This window comes from Mycteria americana, chromosome 1 (assembly GCF_035582795.1).
Source record: "Mycteria americana isolate JAX WOST 10 ecotype Jacksonville Zoo and Gardens chromosome 1, USCA_MyAme_1.0, whole genome shotgun sequence".
NCBI lineage: Eukaryota > Metazoa > Chordata > Aves > Ciconiiformes > Ciconiidae > Mycteria > Mycteria americana.
The window spans coordinates 13,781,956-13,800,750 of NC_134365.1; the positions used below are offsets into that span (position 1 = coordinate 13,781,956).

General features: G+C 37.6%; 1 protein-coding gene across 6 annotated transcripts in view; it reads right to left on the reverse strand.

The window, feature by feature from the left end:
- Window positions 1-18,795, reverse strand: part of PHTF2 (putative homeodomain transcription factor 2) — a 74,787-nt gene that overhangs the window by 47,308 nt on the left and 8,684 nt on the right. For all 6 annotated transcript variants that reach the window (XM_075491209.1, XM_075491219.1, XM_075491191.1 and 3 more), the window contains exon 2: window positions 10,021-10,097. In XM_075491209.1, the coding sequence (XP_075347324.1) occupies window positions 10,021-10,065 (45 nt within the window). In that variant the 5' untranslated portion in view covers window positions 10,066-10,097. The remainder of the gene's footprint in view (window positions 1-10,020; window positions 10,098-18,795) is intronic.

Genomic DNA, 18,795 nt, shown 5'->3' on the forward strand with positions numbered 1-18,795 from the left:
CATATGAAAACAAAGGCATCGTTCGTTATAAAGGAGCATACTGGCACACTTCCTTTCCCACATTAAACAAATATAGGTAGAACTAGTATTACTGAAAGAAGGCAAGTAAAAAACAGGCATTAATTTTTTTCTTCTCTACCTTATGTCAGGAAAACACATTTACAGTTTGTGAAACATATCTTGCAGAATTCATTGAAAAGTGTTTTTCATTGGCAACAAGCTAAATTATAACATATAATGATTACCAGAAATGCTAGACACCTGTACGAATTAAATTCAAGAATGTAAGTTAATACTAGCAAACCTTCCCAGTTTTAAATTATTGAGAGCACCAGTCAATTCCATCTTCAAAGAGTTTTGATTTACAAGTATTTGCATCTAAATTATGTTTCATGTTAAATCTAAATACTAAGTTGTCAAATGTTTGCATGTAGGCTCTAGCTCTTGGCTATTCATGCAATTCTTTAAAATTGTACATACCTGCAGGACACTGAAAAGAAGTCTAGCATCTAGCAATGCCAAAGAAATTAAGCTCTGAAGGCAAATAAAATGAAGGAATAACCTCCTAGAGATAAGATCATTCGTGCTTCCAAACTGAAGAATTTAAATATACATAAAACTTGATCAAAGCAAGCTTTCCCTCAATATGCAACTGTCCCCCAAGCTCCTCCGCAGGTGTTCAAGCTTCCTGTGCCTGGGACTGTTAGGCCAACGTGAAGGCCCCAATCAACTCAAGTACCTAGAGATTCTTGAACCCACCAACTCTACCTGGAGTCTCATCCATTATAGCTGCAAGTTCTGCAGAATCCTTCAAAGAAAATTTAAAGTACAAAATACAAGGGTCCAAAAACTGTCCAATTTTTAAGTATACAACAATAAGTAATGCTTTTAAAACCTGTTCAAGACTTAGTGCAAAACTGTTTGTATAATGCTTGTCACTGATATTTTCAATCCATCAGTCCAGTATACAACTGGCAATAGACTTTTTTCTTAGCAAACTATACAACACAATATCCCAATTTTAATCTGATTTATCACAGAAATTTTTTCTAATTTAATTTATAAAATACCTAATCAAAGAGGATCTGAAGTTTGTATTCTATAGGATTTATTTATTTATTTATTAAGATTTGGCAGAAAATAAATTAACAAAAAAAATCTCCTTTGACCTTTTTTAAATTTTGTTAATTCAAGTTAGATAATGAGCCTATCTTATAATTTTTTAATGTAACTTTCATCACCAAGCATCAACAGCAACACAACCCTGCTGTAGGAAACTTGACAGTAATATGTTATAGATATAAAAAAATTGTGGTATAACTTACCTGTGGCAGAACTAGGTAAACTAGCAGATGTTATTGTATACACATTTAGTTTAAATCATGCATCCCAGGCTTCCTCAATGCCAAGATTCTATCCAGTCTATCCAAACCAGTTACGTCTAAAATGTTAGGTTCTCAAGACACCATGCCTCAATAAACACCACGTAAAGAAGATGAAAGGAATTCTGTTCCTTTATGTATTTGCAGAATTAACAACTACTCCTCAAGCAGCTATTAACAGTTTCAGCATATAAGGGATTACAGGCAAAGACTGAAAACTCTGCCAGTCGTCTTTCGCAATGGAAAAGTGGGGGTTTAGCATCCTAAATTAACTAAGCATAATAAACTTTCAAATAGGTTTTCTAGAAAAAAATGTTTCCTCACAAGTAATTAATTGTCAAAAAAAAAAATTATTAACTTGTATGTGACTTGGCATGGGATATTAAGCTATACAATTACACATTTGACAAAACTAAACTAAACTCACCTGATAAAGCTAGCTCTTTATTGAAAGATTAAATAAATTTGAGATCCTTTTTAATTGCAGACTCCTCATAACGTTTTCTGTTTTTAAGAGACATGTGCACCTTGAAATCACCCAAAATAATTGCACTTATTCCTTACTAATCAAATACCTCAGAAAGCATTTGATCACATTTCTTTATCTAAAATTTGTTTGGCACCTGTACAGTTTGGTTTTATAACATTAACAGCAATTAGCCTAAGTAAAAAGTTAAGCTATTGAAAATACAGCTAATTTTTACTTCAAATAAAGCACAGTGCGAAGGTTTCTGCACTGCGTAGTATTTCTTCCCAGTGTCTTTCTCCTAACAAGCCATACGTGCATCAAGATTGAATTTGAGCTTTGTGAATGACACTGATATTCACTTTAAGCTAATGTAGCGATGGTATCAACCTGTAGTCCAATACTCACAAGGCCTTCTGATTCTAATGGAACCAATCAATATTTCAGGAGACATTTATAATTTATGACCAAGCAGACTAGCAAAGATTATAATCCTAAAAATACATAGTATTTCCTGGTGGATCTTAAAACTTTAATGTTTATCAATAATGAAACCTGCATGCTAAGCTTTGCTCTTTAAAACCTCTGAACACTTTTACAAGCAACATCACAATAGTATTACAAATCCAAAAGATACAAGATACAGAGCTTGGTAAATAAAAAACAAAGTTGCTTCCTTGGACTGTCTACCAAGGAAATTAAGAGTTTAACACCTTATTAAAATATTTAGTGTTAAAATATTAGCTAATATGCTTTAACAACTTTTACAGTCCAACATTCTTCAAAAAACTGTATGATTTTATGTATCAATGTTAAGATATCAATATATAATTTCTATATCTGAAATATTATGAATTTTAAAATATCTTTTAAAATGCTTCATATTTAGTTTAAGTATACGGTTTCAGATATTAGACAAATCATTTCTCATTTTCTCAAAACTTGGAACAGGATTATCAAGTTTTTTTAAACCCCATTTTATTTCTTACATGAACTGAAGCCCATTGGAGCAAAGGCAATGATCTAGTAGCTCAGCAGTATAATTATCTCTGTTGGAGTAGATTTCTACTGTCAGGATGATTTTTTTTCAAGATGTTTTTCATTTTCAAGGGTGGTGGGTTTTTTTCAGTTTTGTTTATGGTGGCTATGTGGACCAGACAAGCTAAGCTAAGACAAACTTAGCTAATAAACCACAGACAGAAATCACTATATAATAGTTGTACACTGTCTGCTAATAGCAAAGACTTTAATAACTTTTAGTCAAATGGAGAAGGACAATTAAGGGATTAAAGCCGTATATCCTAAGGAGCAGAGCTTTGGATTTATGACTGCTGAATTGTTACCTCTGATTACTAAAAGATTCTGGGATACCGCTCCCTTCTCCCTGTTCAGCCCAGGATGGAAGAGAGCTGAAACCAACTATTTAGAGTAAAATGAAGCAATTCAAAACTTATTTACTCTTAACTGTTTGAATTGCCAACTAATAACCTGCTTAAATTCTGGCAATAACTGCAACAGCACTGGACTTACAGCCATTTCACTGAACAGTAATTTTACCAAAGCTTACTTCAAAGATACTGTCCCTTTCAGAGTACAATAATACATAATTAAATATTTATCAACAATGTATTAATAGTTTTTCTGTATCATTCTTTATAGATTAATTCTTGGTAACATCAGTCAGCCCTACTTATTGCCCTGAGTAATGGTTTACAGATTTTAGCATATCTACTAAAACCACAAAACATCTTTTTTCATTGCAGAATTAAACATAAAGGAAAATTATCTACATAAGAATAGTTAGACAGTTTGCAGATTAAACTAAATGAGAGTACAGGAATAACCAACACCTACTCTAAGCCATTTCCTAGTGACATGAACTGGACATTAGGGTAACTTCAGGTACCATTTCTTTGGCTTACATGTACTATAGAGCAAAACCTAAAAAGAAGCACAAACCAAATGACATTCCATCTCTGTCATTAATCGCAATTAAGCACAATCCCTTATGATAAGTTTGAAATTTGAGGATGAGTAAACGTTAAGTCATCACAGAATCACACAGGTTGGAACCTCTGGGGGTCATCTAACGCAACCTCCTGTGAAAAGCAGGTCCAGTTACAGCAGGTTGCTCAAGGACTTAACCAGTAGAGATCCAAACATCTCTGAAGATCAGACATGTCACAGTCTCTCTGGGGTCCTGTTTTAATGCTTGGCAAACCTCACGTTAAACATTTTTATCCTTATATCTAATCAGAATTTCCCACATTTCAGCTTGTGTTCATTGCCTCTCAGGCAATCCCTATGCACCTCTGAGAAGAGCCTGGCTCCATCCTCTGCACGGCCTCCAAAGCAGTAGTTGTGATAGCAGTAAACTCTCCATTTTTCCCTCTCTTCTTAAGACTGAGCAAACCAAGATCTCTCAGACTCTTTGTACATCACATGCCAGCCCCATAACAATCTTGGTGGCCCTCCACTGGGCTTGCCAAGGAATGCCAACGCCTTTCTTGTACCGGACAGCCCAAAGCTGGACACAGCACCCTAGATGCTATCTCACAGGAGCCAAACAGAGGGGAATAATCCCTTCCCTTGACCCCCGGGCTACACTATTGCTAATACAACCCAGTTACTCTCCAAGTGTTAAGGATTTAAGATCTTTGCAACGCTTTTTTTTTTTCTTTACAGTTACGTACTTGCACAAAACAAAGCAGCCTCAAGACATAACTGGGAAAAGAAAACTACTCTGACAGCCTCATTATTCAGTATAGTTCCCTGAAGACCACTGAAAATCCAGCAATTTTACCAGAATTGCAACTAGGATTTTAAAATAGCACTGCCCTTATGCCCCTGATCATTTCCACTTCCCATGGCACACTTTCCTTGTGCCAGCACATTCATCTGCATGGCTGAAAGATCAATCAGATCACTCAGGAAGAGAAAAGAAAATGGTAGGTTATAGTTTCACAAGGCATAATGAAACAATTCAAGTATCAGAGAATCCCTCTCAAGACAGAGGGATTTCAGCTCTTTGCTCCTCCCCCCCCCATTAGATAGGTTCAGCTCCTTATAAGATTCGCAGTCTTAGTTTTAAATGCATTAGGGCCCTGACGAAATTCACCAGATAAGTGCATGAAAGTCTGTGGGAAGGCAATGCAGGCACACGAGCCAACAGACAGGCAAAATGTACGCCTGCTTCGTTCAGCCACAGCGCCAACTTTCAAGTGATCTTTTGCACAAGATTCAGAAACTTGAGTTTTGTCTCACCAAAACAAGGTGCTGAAGGCAATCCCCACTATGTGGTCAGATGACCACTTGAGTACCAAATCCCAGCACTATGTGGAAGGAAACTCTTCTAAATATACTTTTTTTTTTCCTCAGTGCTTGCACAAATAGTCAGCTCCAATGCTTCTCAAGTTTTGGCACTTGAAGGCAGACCTTTTTGAACTGATGCAGTTTCAGCATCCAAAGTTTTAGGTTATATAGCCGTACAGCCTGACCATTTAGCAAAAAACTGGCTCTGGTGCCAGGGCCACCAATGTGTCACATGAATTCAGTGCCAAGAAGGAAATCAGGTGGTTTCAGGGAATGACATAACTGTCATTTTATTTTCTCCTTTATTAACTTGGCAAGTATAATCTTGGACTAATGAGCTGTAAAACAATGAACATTACAGATCTTAAAGCAATGCAATTAGAACTCTAATTTTGCCCTTTACAGCTATGAGAGAGAAAACATCTCATTTGTTTTATTGTGCCCTTCAACAGCTGCACCCAAGGGACACCCGAACCAGCAGAAAGCTGCATTGACAAAGTTAACTGATATGCAATCAGGTGCAGGATTCGGGTTCAATTCATTAAGTTTCATTCTGCCTTCCCCTACAACCCTCCACAAGAGATGGAACAACATAATTCTCTCCTGCAATATTATCAACTAATTTGTATAAAGTTCCCCATTTTAGCAGCAAGGCTTCTGTGAAGACTGAAAATCAGAAAGTTGTTAAGGTAAATTTACGTATAGTCTCCAAACTGGAAACCAGACCAAAAATTGCACGTCTACTATTATCTGTAAAACTTGAAAGTATTACAAGAAATTAATGCAAAAAACTTAAGTTACAAACAATACAAGCACTACTTTAGATTATTACCAATTTTATTATTTTTAACATCAGTTACTGTTACTGAGGCAATACTTCAAGTATGCATAAAGTTTCAGTGTCAGAAAGGTATGCCATCAGATACTGAAATTGTTTAAAGTAATTGTGGGGGTGTCAGGTTTTTTCAGAGGAAACATTATGATGGTTTTCCTCCATAAAATTCATCAATTACAAATCTGAAGCAAGTTCAGTATTCTGGTAAATACACATAATCCTAAGTATATTAACTAACAAAGTGCACATATGTGAATATTAGCTCGGTAGCTGTCTGGGACCAAAGTAATGAACCATTCCAGAAAGCAATGCAGACACCCCTGCCACACCCTTTTACTGCAACAACCAGTGCAGCAGAAAGTGTTGAAAACAAGCTAGACAAACCCTGCCTGACACACAAATACCTCAGCATTGCACTCCCCGGTGCATCCAGGAACACAGCGGAGGTTTAATTTATTTTGCTTTCTACAGAACCAACCTGTATCTAGCAGGATTTATCTGTTCAGATTTCATGCCTTGCAAAAGTATTCGTACCAGCTGGGAAACACAAGCTATCGCTGGAAGCAGTAAAGCTATGTCCATGCAATCTTGTATCTCAGATAACAAGGTGGTATAATACACTATCTGAAATCTTACAATCCAATTTAAAATAACTAAGAATTGATTACTGTATTTTTACAAGACAGTAATCAAGAGCTCCCATGCACTAAAAGCAGAGTAAATCTATTGCAACAACAAAAAACAAGTTTACATAACAAAAGGCCTGACCTTTTAAACAATTAAGCACATTACTAAATCATCCTCGTGTGAGGCGCTCAATTTCAGACAATAGTATGAGTCATATGGGTAAACTTGGTGTTTGGAAAACTTGCCTATAGTAGGGTTGGAAGAGCTCAACTGCTTAACTCTTTCCATTAAAGAAATATAAAAATGCCTTACTTTACAGAAACCAACAGACCTTTGGAACTCAGTAGAGAGAGACATAAAATAAATACATCAAAAATACATCAAAAAAATACATTAAAATTGAAAACAAAGAAACACAAGGAGCAAGTTACCTGTTCAATATTTTTTTTACGCAGACTCCACCTACTCAAATATGTTTTTCTTCTTTATGTATGACTATAAACATCATAAGTTCTTCATGTTCTTTTTTAGGGCATTCATACACCAGTTCATTAATCTGAAAATACCTCCCCAAAATAACACTTTCTTTTCCTCCTTTTATCATATAGGAAAGTCATATCAATTTGATCAATACTGACTGCAGACCCTGGTTCTCTCTTGCCCCAGCAGGGCAAGCGTTTTACTGCCAGAATGTGCTAAGTTTTGATCCCTCCCCACTTTCAATTTCAGTTACTGTTATAAGGAATCAGCAGATCTAAAAAGCAAGGTAAGTGGGACAACTCTGAAATAAAAATTTAAAACTGAAAGCAACCACCAGTTCACAGAGTTCAGTATTTTTCCATCAGAAGCAATCACATAACACAAACGTATCAGAAAGGACAAAAAAATGTCTGGTACCCACTAACCACTAGCATAGCTCTTCCTGTTCCCCAATTTGAAATCTTTGGTGCAAACAACAAATCCATGGGGAAAAAAAATACTGTGCCATGTAAGAGATTTAAATAAACAAACAAACAAATAAATAAAATCAAGGACATGGGTGAAAGAGCCTAGATGCTCCCAGGAAAGGATCACACACCAGACTACAAAGTTAAAAAACCCCTTGGGGTTATCAGTCTGATCCAGGAGAACCTTCAGTAAATGGGACCCAAGAAATAACAATCTATTACCAAATTATCAATTGCATGAGATGCAACATTTCTGCAGTGCAGCCATTTGTCCCAAAATAAGACTCCACTTCCCCATACCGAAAGAAGCAAAGCCTGCTCATTTGGCAGACCCCAGTCCACATGTGCATGGCAATTAAATTTTGTTCACACCATGGAAAACATTGACATCTGGTTTATGCAAGATCTTATCCTTCCTGAAGATAGCCCAGTCCTTCATGAAGTAATAGGAGTCACCTCATCACAACTCCTTGCCATAAAGGCAACATGCAATTTCTGGCCGAGCAGACCCCTGTAAAAACCTAGAGATTTGTAGCAGAAATACTGCTATTGCTATGAATTAAATAAATGGAAACGAGTGTGAAATCACTAGAAAAAACAACAGAACAAGGGTTAAAAGAATGACCTGTACTGATAATGAGTAATCCTGTTAGGAGCAGTGTCCAAGGAAAAGTAAAGTTGAGGAATGGGTTGTTTATATCAAGACCAGAAGGCCTGCCCTCTGTAAGACCACAGCATGGTGACTCATCAGCAGAAGATCCTGCCTTCCTAACATCAGGAGGATGGAAAGTTGGAGCATATCACATATGGCATCCCTTTTCCTGTATGACCAACAGGAAAACAGACATGTATTTAAAAAAAAAAAAGTTTCTTTTTCTGAAAAACAGAAAAAAATATTTGTTTTTCAACAGATAACAAGCATGAACTTCACTTAAGATTTACGGAGACTTCACACTTTCTTGCATGAAAGGACCATTTATATATAAAGCTGAATACCATAAAAGATCTGTCCAAAGACTAGTTCATCATCACCAATGAAAAAACCTCAGAGATGTGACGAGGATCTGGTAGCCAGCATCTCTTGCATCGCACAAGAGGTCCTGACCAGACCAAATACACACAACTTGGTACTTGTAAGTATTATCAGTATGACAGTGTGAGTGAATGAAATTTATGAGAGAATGAGTAGAAGTGGGTAAAATCAGCATCAATTTCCCCTTCCATAAGATCCTGCACTGAGTTTTGTTACACTAAATCTTCTACAAGTCATCCTCCAAATCTTTAAAAAATGGGATTGGACAGGCAATCAAGAAACAGTTCAAAACAACAGTGTAATTCCACTGATACTTTTACAAAAATACTTCTTGTAAAGCTTGAATAAGAGAAGGAAGAGAGTATACAGTACAAAAACAAACAAACAATACTCACTAAATTCTGAATTATTTTCTTTTTTTTTAATATGTAATTGAATGTTTGGTATAAATTAAGTGACCAAAATTCATTTTTCTGCTTTTCCAACTGTACCTTTAATTCACAGTTGTAAAGATCTCAGCAAAGCATATCAGTATGGTCTTATTTCTAGAAATTAATTGTTGCTTAGCTAGAAGTTAACCAGAACTTCTGTTTTGAAGACCATTGCCATCATTCTCCTAAGGACAAGATGCATCCTCTCAAAAAGACAGCCATAGGGCCAAGGAAAACAGTAACTCACAGAAACTTACTAAATCATGGAGAGCCAAGAAAAAAAAAATAATCATCACACCTTATTTGTATCTTAGTAAAGAAGCACATCTCAAAATTTAGCAAATTTTTCAGCTTTTTAAAGGAAATTTAACTGAATAAGCCAACTGGCATACTAATGTCAAGAGGATATGATGATTTGAAATTGTCAAAAGAATAAATTAGAGACATCAACATTTCTATGTGCAAACATAAATCAAAAGATACAGTATCAGGCGATACTGTAACTATGTATCTCCAAATGAGATCTCCCCCCCCCCCCCCCCTTTTTTTTTTCTAATTAACTTCTAAAAAGCCCTAGCCTATCTCTTTTGGGTATGGATTACACAGTTCCTTGTTACTGACAGAAAACAGGTTTCAATTCTTACTTTCTACTTAAATACAAGGATTCATTTATGTGCTATAGGAACAACATTCTCCTGTACATTAACATTCTACTGAGAAGAAAAATTTTCTTTCCTTTTTTTTCCATAGCGTAAGTAGCCAAGGGAGTGAGGAGTTTTCAACATAAACCAAAAGCTATCCCATTTAATTAGATACAGTCACTAAATATTTATTTACTTTTGGAAGAAAAGTTTCAAGCTACTCACTCTCATACAATGCTAACCAATAATGCAGTAGTATTTTATATTTATTATACTTTACACATAAAACAGAATAAGCCAACTTTTTTTCTTTTAAAGCCACCATAAAAACAAATAGAAAGCTTACCTTTTTCTGGTACCAAACTATAGCATCAGTTACTTTGGACGCCATTTATTCCACTGAATTCACAGAGTCATTTTAGGCTGTTAACAGAAAAAGACAGAACTTTACTTCCACCTTCCCTACGAAGGCCAATACAGGGAATGTAGAAACACTCCCGTTACGTGCAAAGCGCTGAACAGCTATATTTACTTTACACCTTGGCTCATTACTATTTTAGTAAGAGTTTGGGTTTTATCCTCTAAGTAAACAAAAAACCTACAAGTCTACTGCTACAGGACATCAGAAGACTCAGTTTTGTCCATCCTTCCCACTAAAACACAGGTGGCACAGAGATGATCTGTTATTGTCTCAAGAGAACCTCACATGCAGCATTTTTTTTTTCTGATAAATTAAGCAACCTATAGTTATTACCACAGCACAGTATTCTGAAGTCCAGGAATAACAATGTTATAAAATGCAAGAAAATTTCATACAGACTATTAGATATTTTTGGAGAAAAAAAGGAATCAGTGCTAGAACTCCCGAACTCCACTAATTATAAAATTAATACACTCATGAAAACAGTAGACTAAAACTAAGTCAAAAGGAGAAAAACAAGAGTGGTATGTTTGCTTTAATGGTAGCAAATAGCAGTAGTATTAGTTAATCTTTGATGTCACTGTCATTAGTTTCGGGGGGTGGGGGGGCAGGAGGGGACCCAAACTTTCAGCCTACATAAAACATTCCTACATTGAAAATTAATTTTAAAAGTTTTCTTTCATGTAATCAGTCAGCCAGAATTAGTTCAGAAAAGCCTTCAGATTTAGAATTATTGTCTTTCTACAAAATCACATGTATTCTCTCATACTGGACATTCTGTAAAATCCAAGGAAATTTTAGGTGAGAATTACAGAATCCTTTCCAGATATTTTATTATAATATGCAAGTTCTTTCAGATATGAATGTATTATCATTAAAACCAAACTCAAATATTTCACAAATAGATTACTTCAGATATTAACAGATTAATAACAGTTAAATTACAGATCACAGAACCACAGATCACAGAATCGTATAGGTTGGAAAAGACCTTTAAGATCATCGAGTCCAACCATAAACCTAACACTACCAAGACCACCACTATACCATGTCCCTAAGCACCTCATCCAAACGTCCTTTAAATCCTTCCAGGGATGGTGACTCAACCACTTCCCTGGGCAGCCTGTTCCAATGCTTGATAACCCTCTCAGTGAAGTAGAATTTCCTAATATCCAGTCTATACCTCCCCTGGCGCAACTTGAGGCCACTTCCTCTTGTCCTATGCCTTGTTACTTGGGAGAAGAGACCGACCCCCACCTCTCTACAACCTCCTTTCAGGTAGTTGCAGAGAGCGATAAGGTCTCCCCTCAGCCTCCTTTTCTCCAGGCTAAACAACCCCAGTTCCCTCAGCTGCTCCTCATAAGACTTGTGCTCTAGACCCTTCACCAGCTTTGTTGCCCTTCTCTGGACACGCTCCAGCACCTCAATGTCTCTCTTGTAGTGAGGGGCCCAAAACTGAACACAGGATTCGAGGTGCGGCCTCACCAGTGCTGAGTACAGGGGCACGATCACTTCCCTACTCCTGCTGGCCACGCTATTTTTGATACAAGCCAGAATGCCATTGGCTTTCTTGGCCACCTGGGCACACTGCTGGCTCATATTCAGGCGGCTGTCAACCAACACCCCCAGGTCCTTTTCTGCGTGGCAGCTTTCCAGCCACTCTTCCCCAAGCCTGTAGCGTTGCATGGGGTTGCTGTGGCCCAAGTGCAGGACCTTGCACTTGGCCTTGTTAAACCTCATACAATTGGCCCCAGCCCATCAATCCAGCCTGTCCAGATCCCTCTGTAGAGCCTTCCTACCCTCAAGCAGATCAACACTCCCACACAACTTGGTGTCATCTGCAAACTCACTGAGGGTGCACTCGATCCCTTCGTCCAGATCATTGATAAAGATATTAAACAAGACTGGCCCCAACACAGATCCCTGGGGAACACCGCTTGTGACCGGCCGCCAACTGGAGTAAACTCCATTCACCACCACTCTTTGGGCCCAGCCGTCCAGCCAGTTCTTTACCCAGCGAAGAGTACACCCGTCCAAGCCATGAGCAGCCAGTTTCTCCAGGAGAATGCTGTGGGAAATTAGTTTCATACCTACATTTCGAACTGTTAATTAAGGCAGGAAGGGGACAGTGGTAGAAAAGAAGGAAGAAGGAATTGAAAAAACTGTTAAAATATTTGCCAAAAAATCTGAATACTCCTGTGTTTAATAATCTTTCATCCCACGGATTCCCTTTAAAAATATATGTATGTAAACAAATATGCCATACTCAAGCCCAGTTAGAAAAATAAAGTCAATGGGGCACACTGTACTACATGTGACCTTTTAACATTAGTTGGTAAAAGCTTAAGTTTTCAGCTCCACTGAATATTCAGCATCCTTCCTATGTTTACAAAAAGTTTACGAATGTTATTTTTATATAACTGCACCAAGTATTTAACACGCAAGAAAATTCCTATTTTATTCTGTAAAGCTATAAATTCCTAACAAGTTATGCAAAAGGCTTTGAAAAAGTTAGTATAAGTAACTTCAAAATATTCAACAAGTTTTCCAAACATACTACCTGAACGGTTCCAGGATCAAGCATAATTGGCAAAAATCAACACAAGAAGATCTCTTGAAAAAACTTTGCAAACACAGTTTCACAGAATCACAGATGGTTGAGGTTGGCAGGGACCTCTGGGGGTTGCCCAGTCCAACCCCCCTGCCCAAGCAGGGTCACCTGGAGCAGGTTGCCCAGGACTGTGTCCAGATGGCTTTTGAATATCTCCAAGCGTGGAGACTCCACAACCTCCCTGGGCGACCTGTGCCAGCACTTGGTTACCCTCACAGGAAAAAAGTGTTTCCTGATGTCCAGACAGCACCTCCTGTGTTTCAGTTTGTGCCCGTTGCCTCTGGTCCTGTCACTGGGCACCACTGAAAGAGCCTGGCTCTGTCCTCTTTGCACCCTCCCTTCAGGTATTTATAGACATTGATACGTCCCCCTGAGCCTTCTCCTCTCCAGGCTGAACAGTCCCAGCTCTCTCAGCCTTTCCTCACAGGAGAGATGCTCCAGTCCCTTCACCATCTCTGTGACCCTTTGTTGTACTCTCTCCTGTATGCCCATGTCTCTACCATACTGGGAAGCCCAGAACTGGACCCAGCACCCCAGGTGTGGCCTCACCAGCGGTGAGGAGGAGGAGGAGGAGGAGATGTAGCCCCCAAACACCAAACTATCCATCAAGCATTCTTCCAAGATCAATCTCTCAGAAAAAAAATGTGATGGAGTATATTTCCGATAAAAATATCACCCTTATCATAACATTGTCAATATCAACAATATTGCACCTTATATTTCTGCATTAAAAGGAAACAAGTATTATTAATCTGTAGGCAGTCCTTATAGTGAACAATTAAAGGTGATCTTTGCTTTAAAACAAAGAGAACGAGAAGACATTTGTTTACAGCATTTGCACAGATAAAAAAGGCAAAGAAAAATACGATGTCCAACAGATGGGATGGAAACTGAAACTGTGTAATAGATTAAGTGTCTTTATGAAATGCCTAAGCATTAGAGTAACTCGTGACACTTTATTATACATTGTTCATCACGAAAAATTTCAGTTTAAAAAAAAAAAGATTAGATTAACTGATCATAACAGCTATTTGTACGAAAATCACAAGTACTCCCTCTACAAAAGCCCTATCAACATTGCCATCTTCCAAGACATTTCTCAGAAAGCAAAGATGACCCTCCGTAAGACTCAGTTCTGCACTGACACCTGTTTATTCAGTCTCCCCTGACTCGTATATGGACGTACTCGTATTTTACACAGTACACTACTTTAAAGACACTGTATTTAGTAAGTTTGGATATGTATCATATACACTATAGTACAAACCTTCAACAAATAGACAGATTTTATACCAGCTCCTGAGGATTTCTAAGAAACATAATGCCATACATTTTCATGTTTCACAAAGCTTTTTCAAAAAAGAAAAATCATATACCCAAAAGGAACTATATTTAAGATTTCTAGCAGTGTAACTCCAATATCCTTTATACAACTTCAGATAGAACTACAACACAATAGAAAGGGATGTCTCAGAGAGCTTAGACAGTCATTAACCAATTTCAGAAATATCGGGGCACTGACTTTTGGTGTAACTGAGCAAAGGAACACTGCAATTTTTCCACTGTTGATAATACCATCATGTAAGTCACATCAAGTCAGTTAAAGCTGGCAGCCACGACTGTGTCAACATCTGTAATTATTTCTGACCTATTTGTTCTTGATTATAGTAGCAGTTTTTCTAAGAGCAACTATCAGTTATTAAGAACTCATTGGCACAATAAATATAAAAATATTTCTATCACATAAAGCATGGAGCCCAACAGAGGCTTTGATATAACTTGGCATATTACATAGACTGGTTACTCTTCTTTCTCACCCATACAAAGCTTAAAATAGGATTTGCTTTCTTGTTTGAAAACCTGTTTAAGTAAACTTAAAATCATTTGCTCCACTGGACTGTAGACTCAAAGCAACATAAAACCCTTAGCCATACATAGCCTCCACACATAACATGACCTACATCGCACAATCACAGTGAAAGCAGTTCCACTGCTCACGGAGGTGCCAATGTAGGAAGGATGCCATACAGATTTTGATCACGCTTGCACCCCTCGCCTTCCCCTCCTTTGTGAACTCATCACGGAGGATCTTTAACTCCTCCTCATTTCCCTTAAACCAACATCCCCTCTCACACACAATACACCCTGCTTCCTACCACCATAATTACAATATGAGAAAAAGGTTGGAGAAACTCATTATCAGCAGTAAAGAACTGTTGAACCTGCATAGAAACTTTTCCCTCAACAGCTACATTAACTTGATCTGTTTCTCTCTCCAAGGTCAATGATTTTGCAGGAAATTGACGCTAACTTACGAATCCAAGACTTCCAACTGTGTCAAATATGGCTAAAATTGGACAAGCCATTTTAAAGGCAGCAACCTTTTTTTGCAGTAGTTCTCCAATTCACTCAAAAACCCTTTGCATCGAGAAACAGTTACATCACAAAACTATAAACCAAGTATAATGAAATAGTTTTATTATTAATTTATTTGATTTCTATCAACAAACCTGTTATTTAGATTACCCATGTTTTTTGTATTTTTAAGAAACTCCCTACATTAAATCCTCCATAGAGTCTATTTTGGTGGTGTTTAAAGCATATTTGCATACACATTTGCATACACAAATGCAAAGATGATGCTTACAAAAGTAAATATGACAAAATCATGGGATGGATGTCTCAAAAGGCTTTAACAGAGTTTGGTGTGCTAAGTAAAAATACCTCTACAAGGAAATATCACATGCTTTCTTCAAGAGATACACAACAATTTCTGAGACAGCACTGAAATGAAAGGTGAAAAGGTTCGTTTAATTATTTCTGGACAGTGTTTCTGCTTGCAGGGGCTGGGATTTTGGTTGGTGGTTGGTTTTTTTTTGGAGACAGTATAATGAGTTTGATACACTTGGCCTGAAGTGAACTTATCTGGATGAGAAATGAACTGTAACAATTCAAGGCACTTAAGCTGCAGTCCTGGCTATGACCCTGCATCTGCCCACAGCTCACTGAACATCTAGATGGGAGACCAAGTACTGCAACAATTTCACAACTCTGCATATTCATTACAAGCTAATATTTTATGCAGCTGACAATTTGTATTGATATTGATCCTGCAGTCAGAGTGTATAAGCTAGGCTCTAAGGCACATCAGTACCAAATGGGTAAAGTGAACAAATCAAAACAGCCGATACACATCCACAAGCACAGAAGAGCACTGCCTATTCTTCTGCTTTGTTCTCCTCCCATCCTCCCCGGATCTAGCCATTTGTTTCGCGTTCTGTGTCGAATACCTGCATCTGGGACAGGGACCAGCTTTTGCACTCAGTTGTACAATGTCCTGTGCAGAGTAACTACAGGAAGATTAACTTAATCCTAACTAGTTGGAGACTTGAGACCAACACAAAAAACACTCCCCACTTCAGAGATTAGACAGAACATCCAAATACAAAAGCTTCATCACAACACCTCTGTGACATTCAACAGAGCTGTTCGTTACATTTCCATCAAACTCGCAGTTAATCCTATGAATAACAAGCAACATTCTTTGGTCAAAACTTCATTATTTCCTTAAAACTAAAAATAGATGACTACCTGGTTTTGGTGATCTTTATTCAGGAGTGGGTTTTCTTAGCTATTTCTTTTCCATTTCAGAGCATAATCATATTCCATTTCAAGCAAGTACACACTACACCTTGCAATCAAATGAGCAGTTTTTCAAAAGCCACAGAAATCTATATTTAGATGTTTTCAGGTAGTTAAATGCTCATTCAAGCAGTGCAGTGCTTATAGTGTAAGAAAGGATTAGATACTACACTACAGATTTAAATAAATTCAAAGTAAGCATATTTAAAAATTTTACTCATATCCACAGGGTTTTGGTGACCCAAGTCAGACATAAATGCATACATTTCTAAATTATAGTCTACAGAAAATAAAACCTATTCTGAACTCTGACAGAAGTTCAGAATAAAACTGTGCTACTCATAGCAACCAAGGCAAAAAATGACAATTTTTGGAAGTATATACAAGCCTAGGCAGTGTCAACTAGCAAAAGGACACAACTAAAAATAAACACAAGCAAGGAAGCATACACAAATAGTTGCTTTCCTTGCCTGTAAACACTGTGAATCACTAAGTATTTCAAGGAACCTGCTTCCTTTATAACAATCCTAACCTGAATGGTCAGGATACCATCCAGCTGTTGAGTCAAGACTTGAATGGCCTTCTCAACTCATTATGATCATGGAATGCTGAAGTTGGCACGTTCACTAGACATCATTAGAGGTAAAACTGCAGAGCTGTGGCATTTGTCTTAAAATGTCTTTTTAAAACTCCATCAATTTTTATTACCTTCAGAAGAAGAACTTCTCTTAGCAGCAAATTAAAGGAAGTTTTAAAGGCAGTTACTGCATAAAGCCATGAGAATACTAGAACTTGGTTTCAACTGCTTTCCACAATAGAACTGTTTTACCATTATGTTAGATCCTCCATATTACAGTTTCACAATCACAGGCATAATTTCACTAAAATATCCTGGTATGAAGAGTAAGAAGAGACAATGAATCAGAATAGTAAAGCCTATGGCCTAAACTACTAATTTTGTAGCAACATTTGTATCACACAAACTCACTTAAAAGTAAAACATTATACCTGCTGATGCACAGCTAGAAAATAACTTTAATGAGGAAAAAAACCTCAATTTCCAGATTCGACATCAAAATAGAAGTTAACATTATCAACAAATCGTTGACATTATTTGATAGTTTAAGTTAATTTTAAATGAGCCCAATAAACAGCTTAGTCATATTAGGCATCCGCTGTTGACTGAAAAGCTGCTTCTGCCATGACGAAACAAACCAACACAGGTATCAATGCGACGCAGATACACCACTAAAACTTACCAGGAGTCATCCTTCCTACATGCAAACCCGTGGGAGTTCTGCCACTGCCACCAAGAACAGGATTAAATCCTTGAAGCAGTGTTTGAAAAGACACATTATTTTCATGTGCATTACAAATAAACTGTTAAACCTACATTTCCTTTCTTAAAAGGAACATCAAATACTAGATAATGCACTCAGTGTTCTTCTTTATCTATGCATCGTTGTTCTCGAAACAGCATTTCAGAATTGCAAATTGTATACAAGCAAATGAGAAACTTGTCACTCCCCGGTTCACACCTTTCAGTGGAAGTTTTATCACGTTCCTTTCAGCTAGCCTTAAGAAAATCTGAAGCAGCCAGAGGGAAGGAAAAAAATAAAATTAAATTAAAAAATCAGACACTGCTAACCTAAGGACCGTACCCAGCAACCAGCATAAAAAGCACTCTTGCTGCCATGCCAGCCAAGGCCCCCCCAAGTTGTTGCCTTGCAATCCAAGGTCATGATAGTTTGTAAATAAAAAGGAATTAATATACTTGCTTTCCCCAAAGAACACCAACAACTCTGCTAAATTTGGATACCAGCATTCCTAAGATGATGCTCATGAAAGAGAATGAATTTTCAAACTTTATTCTTCACTCTATCTCAAAAAACCCCAAACTACCCAAAAAACAATCACCCCCAAACAACTGGTGAAAAAAAACCTGAACATCCCTAGATACCCCTTTGGGGAGTTTTGTTGTTTTGTCTGAGGAGTTTATCAGGCCAACAACAGCAACAATAAAATATGAATCAGACCCTATGCTGGCTGCTCTGTATCAAGCCTTGTTCTTTATGAACATAGACACACCAAACGTGATACATCAGGACACATACAGACATTTGGCAGCTTGTCCATACCTGCCTGTGCCTCCAGTAAGATGTCAGTTACTGAAAAACAGATACTTTCTCAGGCCTCTGTATTTTGCCCACAAACCACAGTATCTGATCCCATTTCTGCCACTGCGTATTTATTCTTCCTTATAAGCTCATGCCCTTTATCACTTACCATCCCAAGCAGGAAGCTCTCTCAGTTGCAGCTGCAGTATAGAGCACACAGCGAGAATCAGTTTTCAAGTTCTGATGGGAAGTGGGCTCAACTTAACCATCTTCACTTCTACAGTAAAACACCAGTATCTGAAGGAGAAACTAGCAAGGAAGTATCACACA